The sequence below is a fragment of the Cherax quadricarinatus genome, chromosome 34 (genome assembly GCF_038502225.1).
Source record: "Cherax quadricarinatus isolate ZL_2023a chromosome 34, ASM3850222v1, whole genome shotgun sequence".
NCBI lineage: Eukaryota > Metazoa > Arthropoda > Malacostraca > Decapoda > Parastacidae > Cherax > Cherax quadricarinatus.
In genome coordinates, this window is record NC_091325.1 from 4,752,065 (window position 1) to 4,771,422 (window position 19,358).

Consider the following 19,358-nt stretch of genomic DNA (forward strand, 5'->3'; position numbering starts at 1 on the left):
TGACCTTGTGACACTTAATTTTTCTTCAGTTTTGACCCCTGACTTCCATTTACACTGATTTCACATACTTACCACTGATCTGCCCTATAAATTTTCCTTGCTCGGAAATTTTAAAAGTGCATCACAATAGTACAGTGCCCATTTTATTTGTTTTAATAACTACGCCTCTTACTCGCTTGCATACATATGACATGAAGACAACCTGGAACACAGTAAGCAGGTTAAGTTAGTACCAAGCTTTATGCATATGTATTTTCTGCATTGTCGAATTTATCCTGCCTCTTTATTTCAAAGCCTAAGATAATTATATCTTCAAAAAGGATGTCTGCAACAGCAGTTGGCTAACATACAGCTACCTATTTACTGCTAAGTGAACAGAGGCAACAGATGTAAGGAAACATGTCCTGCATTCAACCCGCCCCAGGATCGAACCCAGATCCTTTGGTTGCGAACTGAGAGCGCTACTTCTAAGCTACAAGTTAATTAAAAGGGCGTAACTTTCAACATACAACCAGTGCTGTGCTTAATGGTTCGTTTTACCGTCTACTCTATATTACTATATATGTAATATAGTACACCATCACCTCAACCCAGGTTGACGGGAGGTGGACTAGACTGAACTGTGGTGTTGCCATGGTAACACTCCCCTCACTGTCCATGGTGGCGCTGTCTTGTCTGGTAGTGAATGATGCACATACTGTCCTTCGCTACACAGTCCAGTTGGGGGAAAGGGGAAAGAGGGGAAATATTTAATGCCCACGACTTCACTCCGTATATATAGCATTTATTACTTTTCTCTCTTCGATTAAAATGAGTTTTATATGTGTGCATTATACACACACACACACACACACACACACACACACACACACACACACACACACACACACACACACACACACACACACACACACATATATATATATATATATATATATATATATATATATATACATAATATGGCACAGAAGATTTAAGAGATACATTGTTGATATAAAGGTGGCATATACGGTACATGTTGTTACGTGTGTATCACCGATTATAAGGCGAAAATCTCATCCAGCTCCTCAGAGCTGGGGCGTGTGCCCAAAATGCAGCATGCATTACCCCTTTGAACAGCCGCGCTGAGCCGCTGGAACAGAAAACTAGCTGCCCTGGGATCCCTAGTTACCCTGATGAGTCTTTTTCCCAGCTCCTTAAGGAAATTAGATGCACTCTTTCCCCATGAGCCAAGGGTCTCTGAGCCTATGGGAACAAACATATAATGATGGGCAAGTTCTCCATATTTTCTAGACTTTTGGGACTCCCTAAAGCTGGCAGCTGCCCCTCCTTCCTCCCTGGTGTATTGGAGATAGGTATCAGCCAAGGTAGATGCACATGTATAGTCCCACACCACCTGCTTCCCATCTGTCCAGGCTTGAAGGGTGATACCATCTGGACGCTTCTGGCTGCCATCAGATCTGCATAGTTGGGGTGGCTCCCTTACTGCTGGGCATCCAGCTGTTGTGAGGCTCCTCTTGATGATGTTATTAACCTCCTCATGTCTTGCAATCTTTCCCTCGGATTTACGGCACACAAGACCATGGTACCCGAATCGGTCTGCTGCTTCACTGCCACAAATACACCTGTGTTCGGCGAGAATAGGGGCGGCAAGTCGAAGGGCAACACCGATGCGGATAGTCTGTGGGTCGAGGCGTGTGCCAAGGCTGGAGTTGGGAACAGCCAACAGAAAGTCCCCAGCATGAGGGGCTCTCACTGCCAGCAGGCGGGCTCTATCCTTCCCTGACACACTCTGAAGCATCGTTGAGGCTATATTTTCCACTATTGGACCATCCCAGTGCGATTGTTTGTAGTTGTTTGGGGGAGCAGGTCTGGTTTCTGAGCCCGTTAGATTATCCCAGATCATTGCTCCGTCAATGAATTTTTGGTCCTGGGCTCCAATCTTGTCCCTAAGATGTTCAGGGAGAATCGCTGCTACAAGCTCTCTGGATGCAATACACGAGGACAGAAAAGCAGGTAACGCAATCTGTGATGACTTGCGGACACCAATGCCTCCTAGTCTGACTGGAAGTGTAGCTTGGTTCCACTGCCCGTCTTCTAGAGTAAGGTTAAGTACTTTCGTAAAAATCTGCCTCAGAATACTGTCATATTCGTGCAGTATAGGGTTATCATATGAAGGTGCACATCTTAGGAAATATGTCAACCTGGGCAGACTCAAGCACTTTGTGAGAAGGTACAAGGCATCGTGGGTGTCCAGATTGCCTATTCGTTGTTCCATTCTCCTTAACTCTTCCAATTTCTTCCTGAGAATTGTGTCAATGGCATTGCTTCCCAGAGGTGCTCCTAGCAAGACACTATTTGTGGGGGCAATGACTGCTGCTCCTGGTAGTTTTGATCTCACTGCATTTATCACTTGTTGACTGACTGAGATGATTTCACATTTGGATGGATTCAGGATGAGACCCATTTCCTGTCCCCGTGTCATTACCTGTGTAAGGTCATGTAGGAGGGACTCCTTTGTACCTGCTAGTGTGCCATCATCTAGGAACCAGATGTTTAGCTCGCTGGTCAGTCTGACTGTGATTTCCCTAACTGCAATACAGAAGAGAAATGGTGCAAGAGGATCTCCTTGTTGGACACCCTCCGATGATGTGATTTCATGCTCTCCAAAGAGAAGCATTGATTCCTTGCTATACCCAGCTGAAACAAAAGGGAAGAGACCAGGGAAATGTTCTTGTACTGCTGCTAATACCACGTCTCTTTTCAGGAGATTGAACGCATTCTTGAAATCTAATTTTACCACTGCATTGTCCTCAGGCAGGTTGTTGATATATGCCCTTGTTGCATGAACCGCTGCTTCACTTCCTTGAGAGACCCCAAAGCCAAGCTGGTTTGGTTGAAGCATCATGGCTGCCTGTGCACGAATACTTCGGACAGCAGCTTTGGATACGAGGCGGCGTAACGTGTTGCCTACTGCAATTGGCCGAATTCCTCCATCCTTCTTTTTAAGTGCACAAAGTGTTGCACCAAAAAAGAAAGGTCTAATTTCATCAGGAATCAGACCAGCCAAGGAATTGTTGACGAACCTTGTGATCTCTGAAAGCAGTGTCTCTGCAATTTCCCCAATAACTGGATTAACCATTTCCTTTAAATGCTGTGGCCTTATTCCAGTGTAACCCCCAGCAGAGCCAGATGGGAACGACATTATTGCTTTGTAAATGTCTGAGTCTTCCACAATCAATGGTTCCATAGTGGGGACAGAGGTGTTGGAACTGTTGGTGCCACTGGTTTCACTGGCAGGGTGCTTTCCTCTAAGTGCTTCAGCCGTGTCAGCATCCCTGGGAGCAACTGTATCTTCACTGGTAATAATTCTGATTGCCCCCACTGTGTTGCCCTCTTCAATTTTCTTGCTCACCTGGACTCTGACTTTTTCACTGTCAGTAGAGTGAGTGGGGGTTCTGCCTCTCCCTTTTTTGTGTTGACGGGGAAGGTGAATGAGGTTATCAACTCTAGGAAAATCTCTTAAGGATTTAATTATCATTGAGGCTAGCCTCTTTCCCCTTCTTTCCGGCACAGCTAAGCAGACATTGCCAAAAAGTAGCAAGTTGTGCCATGCCTTGATGGTTGGTGGAGCATTTAAGATAGTGGAACCATCGTTTACTTTTTTCAGGAGGTCTGTAAGTTTTCCAGCTGCGTGTGGACGGGCTGCTTTGGGAATATGTATATATATATATTTATATATATTTATATATATATATTTATATATATTTATATATATATATATATATATATATATATATATATATATATATATAATATATATATATATATATATATAAAATATATATATATATATATATATATATATATATATATATATATATATATATATATATATATATATGTATATGTATGTATATATATATTTATATATATGTGTATATATATTTATATATATATATATATATATTTATATATATATATATATATATATATATATATTTATATATATATATATATATATGTATATATTTATATATATATATTTATATATATATATATGTATGTATATATATATATGTATATATATTTATATATATATATTTATATATATATATATATATATATATATATATATATATTTATATATATATATATATATATATTTATATATATATATATATATATATATATTTATATATATATATATATATATATTTATATATATATATATATATTTATATATATATATATATATATATTTATATATATATATATATATATATATATATATATATATATATATATATATATATATATATATATATATATATATATATATATATTTATATATATATATATATATATATTTATATATATATATATATTTATATATATATATTTATATATATATATATATATATATATATATATATATATATATATATATATATATATATAATATAATTTGTATTTGTGAAACAGTTGTCAGCTTTGGTCACTATATCAAAAAATTTTAGAGCTGTAGTCTACGTTAGAGTGCTGTATGACCCTTGTGGGTTTAGCGCTTGGTTTTTATTATAATAATTTGTGTTAATAATAGGATGCATTTGAAGTACAGTATACCTGGAGAGGGTTTCAGGGGCGGCCTGGTCACAGGAACTGATCAATCAGGCTGTTACTATTGGCCACACGTAACATTATACTCTAAATTTTCTGCTTTGTAACTAATTGGAGACGGTGGAGAGAGTGAGTGAGAGGAAGGGAATGAGTGAATTGGGGTAGAAAAGGAGGGAGGGGGAGAGGAAGTAGAAAGGGAAGGAGTAGGAGGAAAGGAAGGTAGGAATGGACTGAGTGAGGTAAGGAAGGGAAGTAAGGGGATTTAGGTAGATAATGAGTGAGGGAGGGAAGGTAGTGAGAAAATGAAAGGGAAAGAGGAGAGACGAGGAATGAGGAAGGATGGGAATGTAGAGAGAAAAAAGTGAAGAATGGCATGCATATAGTAGTAGTAATGAAACTGAGTTAGGGGAAACATTTTTATCTTTAAATTACTATATTTAAAAATAAATTGCCTCTGAGATGCCCCAGTATAAGAGGCTGGGGATGCCTTCCTTCATCACACATGCTTCCCAAAATTTATTTCATGATTGATTATCTCTTCCACTAGCATATAATTAAGTTTATATAGGCACAGGTACACATATGTACAGTTATCATACATGTAAATTACCTAGGGTAACCCCCAAAAAAGTCACTGGCTTATTTTCATTGGGGTCCTTGTACTATCAGGGACCCCAATGAAAATAAAAGTTTGTCTCTATTTTGGGGTTATCCTGGGCAGTTTATAATTGAATAACTTTTCTAAAACTTTCTTAAGTCCAGTTACTCAAGATTAGTTATGCTGTGTTTTTATATCCTACACAGTTATTTGAGATTTAAATTACACTATTCTTATGTATAATATGACATTTTGCAGAAGTGTGGGTTTTAGTTAATTAAAAGCTCAGTATCTTGAAAGTTTTTGTAAGAGCTGCTCTGATCATGTCTTGTCTACAGAGATGTTAATCTTGTAACCTTTAGCCTATCCTGGCATTCAAAGAGAGTTAATCTTGGGATTGACTTTGGCCAAACAGTATTATTTTCTTTTATCTTGACACCAGTATGTACTGTAGTAAGAAAGATAATTATAAATTTTGAGGCCATGGATGAGGTAAATTTTTCTTAGGAAGTTGTACATGTGTGTTAAGTAAGTAAGTAAGTTTATTCAGGTATACACAAATACAGTTACATAGAATTATCATACATAGCAGCATATGTGTAGAGAACCTAGGATAACCCAAAAAAGTCAGACAGAGTGACTTATTTCCATTGGGGTCCTTTTACCTTATTATTATAATATAAAGGTTATAATATTTTCTTATTATTCTACAATGAAGATAACATCTTATTATCATACTAAAAAGACTATCTACTACACGAAGGTCATTAAGACTATCTACAATACGAGGGTCATTACTAGGAATAAGGTAAAATTTACACGTATGTTAGCTAAAAAATAGAAAATCATTCCCCTCCCTTTCTGTAGCTACATTCATTAGACACCTTTTGGCACTCTTCTTGAACTGGTTCATGCTATGACTGGCTTTGACATGTGCGGGTAGTCTGTTTCATTCCTTTATTGCTGTACAATAAAAGGTGTTTGAAGCCTGGCCAATGACTGTGGTACTACAAAGTTGTGCTCTCTCCCCCTAGTACTATGATTGCTTTGGTTCCCAACCTTGACAAAATTGACAGCAAGATATTCTGGACACTGTTTGTGAGCAATTTTATAAACATGATTTAGCTTCAGTTGTTTTACTATGTCTTCAACATTCAGCATATCCAACTGCTGTAATTCATCCTGGCCTACATGTTCTCTTGGTCCCAGCCCCAGGATGAATCTTACGATTTTGTTCTGGGTGATTTGCAGTCTATCTTTCAGTTTTTTTGTCAAGGCAGAGTACCATGAAGAGCAAGCGTAATCCATATGGCATTGTATAAGACATAGGGTCCTGCGAGCCTCAGTAGGTAGACACTGTGCTTGTCTATACAGGAACTTCAGTCTGGCATTTGCTTTCTTTACTACACTGTTTCCTATCAATTCTCCTGACATGCATGGGTCAAAGGGGATTCCCAGATATTTTACTGATGAAACCAAAGTGATGGTCTCCCCATTACACTGAACATTAAAATTATTTACCCTTCTCAGTTTATGTTTCGTGCCAAAGAGAATGGCTTCAGTTTTCCCTAGGTGTAATGATAGTTTGTTGTCTACTAACCATTTGCTGCAGGACTCCAGTTTCAGTGTTAAAACATTAGCAATATCTTGTGGGTCTTTTCCTGTCACTAACAGAGCACTGTCATCTGCATACAGTAGGAGTTTGCACTTGACACTGATAGGCATATCATTGACATAACATAAGAATAATAAGGGACCCAGAATACTACCTTGGGGAACTCCACATGTTATCGGCAGGGGTTCTGATTCCGTTTTGTTGATTTTGACAATTTGTCTCCTGTTGCTAAGGTAGGACTTAAACCAGTCTACAGAACCTATACCGATAGCTTGAAGTTTCTTACATAATATATTGTGGTTGACAGTATCGAAGGCCTTTTGCAGGTCTAAGGTTACCATACCTATGAGGTTCCCCTTTGACATTTCAGTTCTCAGGTAATCCATCAGATTAATAAGGGAGGTGTCGGTTGAGTAGGATCTTCTAAAGCCCGATTGATAGCTATGGAGAATGCTGTTGTCATTAAGGTACTTAACTACTTGAGAATACACCGCCTTCTCCAGAATTTTAGATATTATACTGAGTATACTAACAGGCCTATAGTTGCTTTAATCCTAGAATTTGCTTATACCTTTTGCATAGCCCGTTATTTTGCTACTGAAAACAGATATTGAAATCGCCCAGTATTATTGTCTCACAATTGTCTATTTAATCCTAGAATTTGCTTATACCTTTTGCATAGCCCGTTATTTTGCTGCTGAAAACAGATATTGAAGTCGCCCAGTATTATTGTCTCGCAATTGTTTTCAACTCCAGACAAGACTGGAAAAGTCTTAGTGTTAGAAACTGTCAGTCCTCCTGGAAGTTGTAAGTTTATTTAGGTACAGGTACTCATAAGTACCTGTTCACCTATCAGTAAAATAGGTACCTGGGTGTTAGTCAACTGGTGTGATTTGCTAATTTGCCCGAAGTGCTCTGCATAAGGGGCTTTATATGGTAGCATGTCACTGATGTCAGCTAGGCCTGTATATGTACATTGTACATGCACTTGTAGAAATAGATTTTTTTTATTTAGGATAACCTAGAAAAGTCGGACAAAATACCAAGTGTAAGAAAGCTCCAGACCTGGAAGTATTAGTGTTGTGTAAAATTAGATAGTACAGCTTTATATCCATTGATGTTAATGTCATATACAGTGGACCCTCGGGTAACGCCGTTAATCCATTCGAGAGAGCTAGCCTTTAACCGATTTAGCCTTTAGCTGAATTAATTTTCCCCATAAATAATGGAAATCCAGTTAATCCGTTCCAGACACCCAAAAGAATTAAACAAAATTTTTTTTACATGAAATATACGTTTCCCTACACAGAAAACAATGATAAATGCACAATAAACAATACTGAAATGACACCTTTATTGTGGACTTGTTGACGAGTGATGAGATGGGAGGAGGGGAGAGGATGAAGGTATTCTATTGTTTGGAAGGGGAATCCCCTTCCATGCCTTATCACACTGTGTATGCCACTACGATTCTTAAATCTCTCAAACCAGCCTTTGCTGGCCTTAAATTCATCAATAGCAGCACTTTTTGGAGGCATTTTCTTAACGAGTTCATCATGCAACTGCCTTGCCTTTTCACATACAGTGGACCCTCGCCTAATGCTGTTAATCCATTCCTGAGAGCTCAACGTTAGGCGAAATTATCGTTAGGTGAATTAATTTTCCCCATAAGAAATAATGGAAATCAAATTAATCCGTTCCTGACACCCCAAAGTATGAACAAAAAAAATTTTTACCACATGAAATATTAATTTTAATACACACAAACTGAAGACATGCACAGTTACATGACACTTACCTTTATTGAAGATCTGGTGATGACTGATGGGATGGGAGGAGGGGAGACTGGATGGTGTTAATGTTTAGAAGGGGAATCCCCTTCCATTAGGACTTGAGGTGGCAAGTCCTTTTCCGGGGTTACTTCCCTTCTTCTTTTAATGCCACTAGGACCAGCTTGAGAGTCACTGAACCTCTGTCGCACAACATATCTGTCCATAGAGGCCTGTACCTCTCGTTCCTTTATGACATTCCTAAAGTGTTTCACAACATTGTCAGTGTAATAGTCACCAGCACGGCTGCAATAGCTGTGCGAGGGTGATTTTCATCAAAAAAGGTTTGCACTTTAAGCCACATTGCACACATTTCCTTAATCTTTGAAGTAGGCAACTTCCTCAATTTCTCTATCCCCTCCTCCGAAGCAGTTTCCAATAGCAATAGTGAGGATAAATTACCAAAAACAACTGGTGGGAGCTCCATTGTTGGTGCTAGGGAGGATAGAAGTAAGACAGGGAAACATGCACCAACAGGGAATACAGTCACAGAAACCCAAGGCAAGCGGAAACCAAGCCTGTGCACATACTATGCACTTGGTATCTGCTGGCATGGGAAATCTGGAAAAACAGATGGGACATGCAACTATGACCACCCTAGAAAATGCCATGCCCATATGAAAACAGGAAAATGCAAACTCCCTTCCTGTAAGCTTTTTCACCCTGAAATGTGTACCTCTTCAGTACAGGAAAGACTGTGCTATAACTTAAATTGCCAGGCATACCATCTAAAGGGGACAAAAAGATACAAAACATCCAGGCCATGGGAAAACCTGGGTAGCCACAGCCACTCAAGAGGGAGAGGTTTTTTAGTGCCAGGAAGGAAAAAAAACTGGCAGGAAATGGCAGAAATCGTACACCAAATCCAGTCATTCCTGGAGTGGAACCACAGTCGATGGCCTCCACTCCAAACCAACAGATACAGATACTAATGCCGGAAAAAAAATCCCCCCCCAGTACCAACAATACCACCAGTCCGATAACATTCTTCTTTGCAAATATACAGGGTCTAAAGCCAGCTACAAACAACAAAATACCTTTCATCCGTGGACTGCTTGCAGAGGCAAAGGCAATGTTCGCGGCTTTCACTGAGACCCACATAAAGGATCACTTGGACAACGAAGTATGGATCCCAGGTTACAACCTATACAGATGTGACAGAGTGAACAGGCAAAAGGGGGGGGTTGGCCTGTACATTGCAGAGTCACTTGTTTGCACAGAACTGCTTAATGCCTCAAATGACGTAGTGGAAGTTTTAGCAGTAAAGGTCGAGAACCAAAACCTAGTCATTGTGGTAGTCTACAAGCCTCCGGATGCAACATCCCAGCAATTCCAGGAACAGCTGTTAAAAATTGACCACTGTCTGGAAAATCTTCCAGCTCCTGCACCCAACATCTTGCTCCTGGGGGATTTCAACTTAAGGCACCTAAAATGGAGGAATATAGCAAATAATATTGTTGCAGTAATAACACCAGGAGGCAGCTCTGATGAAAACTCACACTCACACGAGCTTTTAAATCTCTGCACAAAATTCAATTTAAACCAGCAAATAATAGAGCCTACAAGACTGGAGAATACACTAGACCTCATCTTCACTAACAATGATGATCTGATAAGAAATGTCACCATATCAAAAACAATATACTCAGATCACAACATAATTGAGGTTCAGACATGTATGCATGGAGCCCCAGACCGACAAAATGAGACTAGTCACGAGGGAGCATTCACCAAATTCAACTTCAATAACAAAAACATAAAGTGGGACCAAGTAAACCAAGTCCTAACCGATATAAGCTGGGAAGATATACTAAGCAACACAGACCCAAACTTATGCCTAGAACAGATTAACTCGGTGGCACTCGATGTATGCACAAGGCTTATTCCTCTAAGAAAAAGGAGGAGTAGATGTAAAATAGAAAGAGACAGGCGCTCCCTTTACAGGCGACGGAAAAGAATAACAGAGCGGCTAAAAGAGGTCAATATATCTGAAATGCGCAGGGAGACACTGGTCAGAGAAATAGCAAGCATCGAACTTAAGCTAAAAGAATCCTTTAGGAGTCAGGAATCGCGGGAAGAACTAAAAGCCATAAATGAAATCGAAAGAAACCCAAAGTATTTCTTCTCCTATGCCAAATCAAAATCGAGAACAACGTCCAGTATTGGGCCCCTACTTAAACAAGATGGGTCCTACACAGATGACAGCAAGGAAATGAGTGAGCTACTCAAGTCCCAATATGACTCAGTTTTTAGCAAGCCGCTAACCAGACTGAGAGTCGAAGACCAAAATGAATTTTTTATGAGAGAGCCACAAAATTTGACTAACACAAGCCTATCCGATGTTATCCTGACGCCAAATGACTTCGAACAGGCGATAAATGACATGCCCATGCACTCTGCCCCAGGGCCAGACTCATGGAACTCTGTGTTCATCAAGAACTGCAAGAAGCCCCTATCACGAGCCTTTTCCATCCTATGGAGAGGGAGCATGGACACGGGGGTCGTCCCTCAGTTACTAAAAACAACAGACATAGCCCCACTCCACAAAGGGGGCAGTAAAGCAACAGCAAAGAACTACAGACCAATAGCACTAACATCCCATATCATAAAAATCTTTGAAAGGGTCCTAAGAAGCAAGATCACCACCCATCTAGAAACCCATCAGTTACACAACCCAGGGCAACATGGGTTTAGAACAGGTCGCTCCTGTCTGTCTCAACTACTGGATCACTACGACAAGGTCCTAAATGCACTAGAAGACAAAAAGAATGCAGATGTAATATATACAGACTTTGCAAAAGCCTTCGACAAGTGTGACCATGGCGTAATAGCGCACAAAATGCGCGCTAAAGGAATAACAGGAAAAGTCGGTCGATGGATCTATAATTTCCTCACTAACAGAACACAGAGAGTAGTCGTCAACAGAGTAAAGTCCGAGGCAGCTACGGTGAAAAGCTCTGTCCCACAAGGCACAGTACTAGCTCCCATCTTGTTCCTCATCCTCATATCCGACATAGACAAGGATGTCAGCCACAGCACCGTGTCTTCCTTTGCAGATGACACCCGAATCTGCATGACAGTGTCTTCCATTGCAGACACTGAAAGGCTCCAGGCGGACATCAACCAAATCTTTCAGTGGGCTGCAGAAAACAATATGAAGTTCAACGATGAGAAATTTCAATTACTCAGATATGGTAAACATGAGGAAATTAAATCTTCATCAGAGTACAAAACAAATTCTGGCCACAAAATAGAGCGAAACACCAACGTCAAAGACCTAGGAGTGATTATGTCGGAGGATCTCACCTTCAAGGACCATAACATTGTATCAATCGCATCTGCTAGAAAAATGACAGGATGGATAATGAGAACCTTCAAAACTAGGGAGGCCAAGCCCATGATGACACTCTTCAGGTCACTTGTTCTATCTAGGCTGGAATATTGCTGCACTCTAACAGCACCTTTCAAGGCAGGTGAAATTGCCGACCTAGAAAATGTACAGAGAACTTTCACGGCGCGCATAACGGAGATAAAACACCTCAATTACTGGGAGCGCTTGAGGTTTCTAAACCTGTATTCCCTGGAACGCAGGAGGGAGAGATACATGATTATATACACCTGGAAAATCCTAGAGGGACTAGTACCAAACTTGCACACGAAAATCACTCACTACGAAAGCAAAAGACTTGGCAGACGATGCACCATCCCCCCAATGAAAAGCAGGGGTGTCACTAGCACGTTAAGAGACCATACAATAAGTGTCAGGGGCCCGAGACTGTTCAACTGCCTCCCAGCACACATAAGGGGGATTACCAACAGACCCCTGGCAGTCTTCAAGCTGGCACTGGACAAGCAACTAAAGTCAGTTCCTGATCAGCCGGGCTGTGGCTCGTACGTTGGTTTGCGTGCAGCCAGCAGCAACAGCCTGGTTGATCAGGCGCTGATCCACCAGGAGGCCTGGTCACAGACCGGGCCGCGGGGGCGTTGACCCCCGAAACTCTCTCCAGGTAAACTCCAGGTAAACTCCAGGTGTGGCCTCTTGCTGTTGAAGATGATCTAGCAGCTCATCAGTGGTTAGTTCTTCATTGTCCTCCTCCACCAACTCTTCCACATCCTCCCCACTAACCTCCAACCCCAAGGACTTCCCCAATGCCACAATGGATTCCTCAACTGGCATAGGATTCCCAGGGTTAGCCTCAAACCCTTCAAAATCCCTTTTGTCTACACATTCTGGCTACAGTTTCTTCCAAGCAGAGTTCAAGGTCCTCTTAGTCACTTCCTCCCAAGCCTTACCTATAATGTTTACACAATTGAGGATGCTAAAGTGATCTCTCCAAAACTCTCTTAGAGTCAATCAAGTTTCTGAGGTCACTACAAAGCATCTTTCAAACATAGCTTTTGTGTACAGTTTCTTGAAGTTGGAAATGACCTGCTGGTCCATGGGCTGCAGGAGAGGAGTGGTATTAGGAGGCAAAAACTTGACCTTAACCCTTTCAGGGTCCGTCCCGTAGATCTACGGCTTTACGTTCAGGGTCCAAACCGTAGATCTACGTCATGAGCTCAGCTTACTCTGATAAACTGTGAGTGGTACATTTGGGCCTAGATATGACAGAATACATCTATGTGGTATGTGTGCACCACATAAAACAGATCCTGCAGCACACTGTGTATAATGAGAGAAAAAAACTGAAATCATGATTTTTCGATTAAAACAGCGACTTTGCAGTGTTTTTTCGTATGTTTTTTATAGTTGTATTTGCGATTTCTTGGTCTCATTTGATAGAATGGAAGATATATTACAGAAATAGAGATGATTTTGATTGGTTTTAGCACTGGAAATGGCTTGAAACTGAGCTCAAAGTAGCGGAAATGTTAAATTTTTGCCGATATTCAAGAGTAAACAAACGACCTCACACATCTAATACACGTCAGCTGGTGGGTCTAATATACATTCACAAATATGGTGATGATATTTATACAATTATTACAGTATTGCATAACAGTAAATCTTCTATTTTTTGGTGTGAATAAAAATTCATTATGTGAATAAAAAATCAAAATGGAATTTATTTGTAAAGCCTCAAAATGTAACTAATGAACAGAGGAAATGTTAGTTTAGTTCCAGGAATACCTACATTGTTTATTCTGGAGCCTATTTTGAAATTGGAATATTTTGAACTTTGTGTTAAATTGGCCAAATTAACAATTTCCGATCACTTTATTTTGTAGTTGAAACAGTTGACTTGGCGATTTCTTGTGCTCAATCGATAGAATAGAAGTAATACTAGTGAAATAGCTAAGAATTTGGTTGATTGGAGTAATGTAATTGGCGTAAAATGGGAGTCAAAGTCGGCAAAATCGCCGATTCGTAAATATCGCTGACACATCAAAATTCGCGAGAGCATAATTTCGTCAATTTTCCACCAAATTTCGTACTTTTTGTTTTATTACCTTCACAAAAAGATTCTCTACGATTTCATAAGAAAAAATAACAATTTTTTTTTTTGAAAATTCTTGGACACTGGTGCGTGACTTCAGATTTTGGCCTTGGACCCTGAAAGGGTTAATGAAGCTCATTTCCGCAGAAAGTCGCTCTGCCACGTCTGAAGGATGACCAGGAACATTGTCTAATACCAGGAGGCACTTATGGTCTAATTTCTTTTCAATTAGGTAATTTATCACAGTGGGGGCAAATGCAAAGTGTAACCAGTCATAGAAAAAGTCCCTAGTGACCCATGCCTTACTGTTTGCCCTCCACAGCACACACAAATTAGCCTTGAGGACATTGTTTTTCCTGAACACTCTGGAAGTTTCAGAGTGATACACCAATAAAGGCTTCACTTTCCAATCACCACTAGCATTGGCACACATCAACAGAGTAAGCCTGTCTTTCATAGGCTTATGTCCTGGGAGTGCCTTTTCCTCCTGAGTAATGTAGGTCCTGCTTGGCATTTTCTTCCAAAACAGGCCTGTTTCGTCACAATTAAACACTTGTTCACTGTCTATGTACTCCTTGAATTCCTGCACATATTTTTCAGCCGCTTTGTGGTCCGAACTGGCAGCCTCACCATGCCTTATCACACTATGTATGCTACTGCGATTCTTAAATCTCTCAAACCAACCTTTGCTGGCCTTAAATTCACTCACATCATCACTAGTTGCAGGCATTTTTCTAATTAAATCGTCATGCAACTTCGTAGCCTGTTCACATATGATCGCTTGAGAGATGCTATCTCCTGCTATCTGTTTTTCATTTATCCACACCAATAACAGTCTCTCAACATCATCTATCACTTGCGATCTCTGTTTCGAAAACAAAGTTGCACCTTTGGCAAGAACAGCTTCCTTGATTGCCGTTTTCTTGGCCACAATAGTAGCGATGGTTGATTGGGGTTTTGTGTACAACCTGGCCAGTTCGGAGACACGCACTCCACTTTCATACTTAGCAATGATCTCTTTCTTCATATCCATAGTAATTCTCACTCTTTATGCTGTAGGGTTGGCACTAGAAGCTTTCTTGGGGCCCGTGGTGACTTATTTTGCAGGTGCAATCACTAAAAAGGCTGTGATATGAAATGTTCCGATTGTATGCTTGGAAGCGGCCGTGGTGGCTGGCTTGTAAACACTGGCACCCACGGAACAAGTGAGGCGGGCTCAGGCCGCACGTGGACGCATCTTGAATGAATCGCGTTGAGCGAGTTTTTTAGCGCTAGCTGAGGCAAAATTTTTCGTTAAAATGTATTGCTAGGTGGATTTAACGTTATGTGATGCGTTTGTTAGGTAAGGGTCCACTGTATTATTGACTGAGAAACACTATCTCCTGATAATTGTTTCTTGTTTATCCACACCAACAACACACTTTCCACATCTTCAAGTATTTTCAATCTGTTTTGTAAGCATACTTGCATCTTTCGCAACAACAGCTTCCTTGATTGCCTTTTTGTTGGCCAAGACAGTAGTGATGATTGAATGGGGTTTGTTATATAACCTTTCCAACTCTGAGATATGCACTCCACTCTCGTACTTTGCGATTATCTCTTTCTTTAATTCAATAGTATTTCTCACCCTTTTTACCACAGGGTTGGCACTAGAAGCTTTCTTGGGGCCCATGGTAGCTTATTTAGCAGTTACAAGCACTAAAAACAATGGAATAATACAAATTATATCACATGTATGCGTAGAATTGTCCTCGCTGGCAGCTTGTAAACAATGGCACACTGGCTGTACGTGGAGTCATGGAGTGGCCGGGCCTGCTGAGGCCGCGTGGACATATTCGGGACAAAAGCCCTTAACAGAGTTATTTTGCGTTAGCCGAGCCAATATTTTTACACCAGAGTGAACCGTTGTCCAGTTTTGGCGCGAACAGATGACGCCTTTACCTGAGGGTCCACTGTACTATTTGTACAATCACAACAATGTGTTAGGATTAACAAAGTTGCCACATTGCCTTTGCAAATAAAAGCAACATCAAAACACACATGATCTAAAATTAATTGTTGGTGAGACCTTTGAATATCACTAATTAGAATTAGCATGTGTATTAAATATGATAATTTAAAGATCTGTTATTTCATTTGCAGTAAATATGGTCCATATTTGGTGTGATTTTAAAATCATTACAATTTGAAGACTACAATTTGTGCTACATTTATATTTTTGAAGACAGAGATAATAATGTTAATGTTTTTTCCTCAGCACCCAGAATATAGTGAAGATGAGCTGAACAAGCTCTTCCAGCTCTTCTGCCGCTATGCCGAACCCAAAATGAAAAAGGGCCACATCTCCCTTGACAGCTTCAAAAAGTTACTGGAGGCATTGGAACTGACACAGACGCATCTTGAAGCAAAGGAGACGTACGATAAGGCTGCTAAGGATGGAAAAATCTCTTTGGATGAGTTCATGAAACTAGTTAAAGATCTGACTGCTAAAACAGGGAAAATCAATTTGGATGTAAGTCTTTATGTTCATACACAGTTTGGATAGTTTCAGGTATTCTGTACTTTAGTTTTATTTACAAGTTCTTGATTGGAGTTATAAGAGGTCCAGAGTTTTGTATTGCAATATTTTGTATCTCATTGACTGGTGTTCTGTTGTACTTATACAGTCCTGTGCATTATATTTTTAATAAAGGTCATTTCCCACCACAGCAGGGTGATCACTAGAATTTTTTTTTGCTAGCACTTATTCCTTGCCTGTATTGACAGTGCATGGACAATATGATCCAAATGACCCAGTAAAACCTCCCCAATTATCTGTCAAATTGCAGACCATATACTTTCCTTCTTCCTGGGGAAACCAGTTTCCCCCAGATCCCTTCATAGATATCAACTTGCTCACAATCCAACAGCACATCAAATCCCGAAAACCATTTGGGCCCTCTCCAACCTTAACAGGTTCACACATGCTGCTTGATACTCAAGCCACCTTTCTCTCAAAACCTGTTCAATTAATGCAATTCTTTCCTAGGACATCCCTCTGAACCTTTTGCCATTCGTCCCAGTCATATCCTCTTGATAAACCTGTCATGCTCCATTCTTTCTGTTTAAATCCTTGAAACAAGCCCTCTTCTGCTCTCTGAATTATATCTTTCATATCGCCATATTATTTTTTTCCAAACATTATGTATTTTCTACGTAATACTCGCACCACACATTGCTCTCAAACAGCACTGCAACATTCAGCTTTCTAGGTACAACATTCAAAACCATATCTTGCTCTTGCATAAATGTGTTGACACCTCTATACTCGGATACATTCCCTCTTTTTCCATTGACAAATTCTTTCCTTCCACAGACTTGGGACTCCATGTACAGTGGAATCTCAAATTTCGAATGTATCGCTTATCGAACTCTTCAAAAATCGGCAGCTTTATTCGAACCAACTTTGTCCCTATTATCAAACTCGCCCCTATTTTCGAACCGCCGGATATTGGACCTGTCCGTGTCCCCATGCAGGCGCCTTGAGACAGTCTGGATTTGTTGATGCTTGAGTGAACACTAACCTGCGCTCTCATTCAAACATTTTACGATTAATTCATTGTGTTTAGTGCTTGTGGGACTGTGAAATAAGTTACCATGGGTCCAAAGAAACTTGGTAGTGGTACCCCTGTGGTAAAGAAAGTGAGAAACACCATAGATGTGAAGGACATACAGAAGTATGAGAGTGGCGTGAAACTTGTTGAGCTTGCCAGGATGTATGGGAAAAAAGTTGACCATCACTTCTATCCTGGCAAAGAAAGAACAAATCAAGGAAGCTGATGTTGCGAAAGGTGTTAATATGCTAACCAAAAAAAGACCACAGACAATTGATCAGGTTGAGAAGTTGTTGCTGGTGTGGATCAAGGATAAAGAGATGGCAGGTGACAGTGTTTCAGAGACGATTATTTGTGAAAAGTTCGGTGGCAAAACCATGTCCCATTTTAGGGAAATCTTAAAGAGGGACCAGAAACAGAGGACTGTGGACAGTTATTTTGTGAGACAGGGGTCCAGTGACTCTCAAGCTGGTCCTAGTGGCATTAAAAGACAGAGAAGGGAAGTAACCCCAGAGAGGGCTTTGGTACCTAAAGTCCTTATGGAGGGGGATTTCCCTTCCAAACACTAACTCCAACTCCCTCTCTCCTCCTCCCTATCTTCCAGATACCATCACTAGTCTTCAATAAAGGTAAGTGAAAATGTTATTTTATATGTTTATTTAAATTTATTAATACATAATTGTACACTAGATTTATTATGTGTATTTTTTTTATTATTATCACACTGGCCGATTCCCACCAAGGCAGGGTGGCCCGAAAAAGAAAAACTTTAACCATCATTCACTCCATCACTGTCTTGCCAGAAGGGTGCTTTACACTACAGTTTTTAAACTGCAACATTAACACCCCTCCTTCAGAGTGCAGGCACTGTACTTCCCATCTCCAGGACTCAAGTGCGGCCTGCCGGTTTCCCTGAACCCCTTCATAAATATTACTTTGCTCACACTCCAACAGCACGTCAAGTATTAAAAACCATTTGTCTCCATTCACTCCTGTCAAACACACTCATGCATGCCTGCTGGAAGTCCAAGCCCCTCACACACAAAACCTCCTTTACTCCCTCCCTCCAACCTTTCCTAGGCCGACCCCTACCCCGCCTTCCTTCCACTACAGACTGATACACTCTTGAAGTCACTCTGTTTCGCTCCATTCTCTCTACATGTCCGAACCACCTCAACAGCCCTTCATCAGCCCTCTGGACAACAGTTTTGGTAATTCCGCACCTCCTCCTAACTTCCAAACTATAAGTAAGTAAGTAAGTAAATTTATTCAGGTATACACAAATACAGTTACATAGAATTATCATACATAGCAGCATATGTGTAGAGAACCTAGGATAACCCAAAAAAGTCAGACAGAGTGACTTATTTCCATTGCATTATATTCACACCACACATTGCCCTCAGACATGACATCTCCACTGCCTCCAGCCTTCTCCTTGCTACAACATTCATCACCCATGCTTCACACCCATATAAGAGCGTTGGTAAAACTATACTCTCATACATTCCCCTCTTTGCCTCCAAGGACAAAGTTCTTTGTCTCCACAGACTCCTAAGTGCACCACTCACCCTTTTCCCCTCATCAATTCTTTGATTCACCTCATCTTTCATAGACCCATCCGCTGACACGTCCACTCCCAAATATCTGAATACATTCACCTCC

The 19,358-nt window shown here is 40.3% G+C and overlaps 1 protein-coding gene across 1 annotated transcript in view; it reads left to right on the forward strand.

Annotated features, from left to right (window-relative positions):
* Positions 1–19,358, forward strand: part of LOC128693711 (EF-hand domain-containing protein D2 homolog) — a 47,826-nt gene that overhangs the window by 19,395 nt on the left and 9,073 nt on the right. Inside the window, exon 3 of the mRNA XM_053783536.2 lies at positions 16,358–16,612. Within this exon, the coding sequence (XP_053639511.1) occupies positions 16,358–16,612 (255 nt within the window). The remainder of the gene's footprint in view (positions 1–16,357; positions 16,613–19,358) is intronic.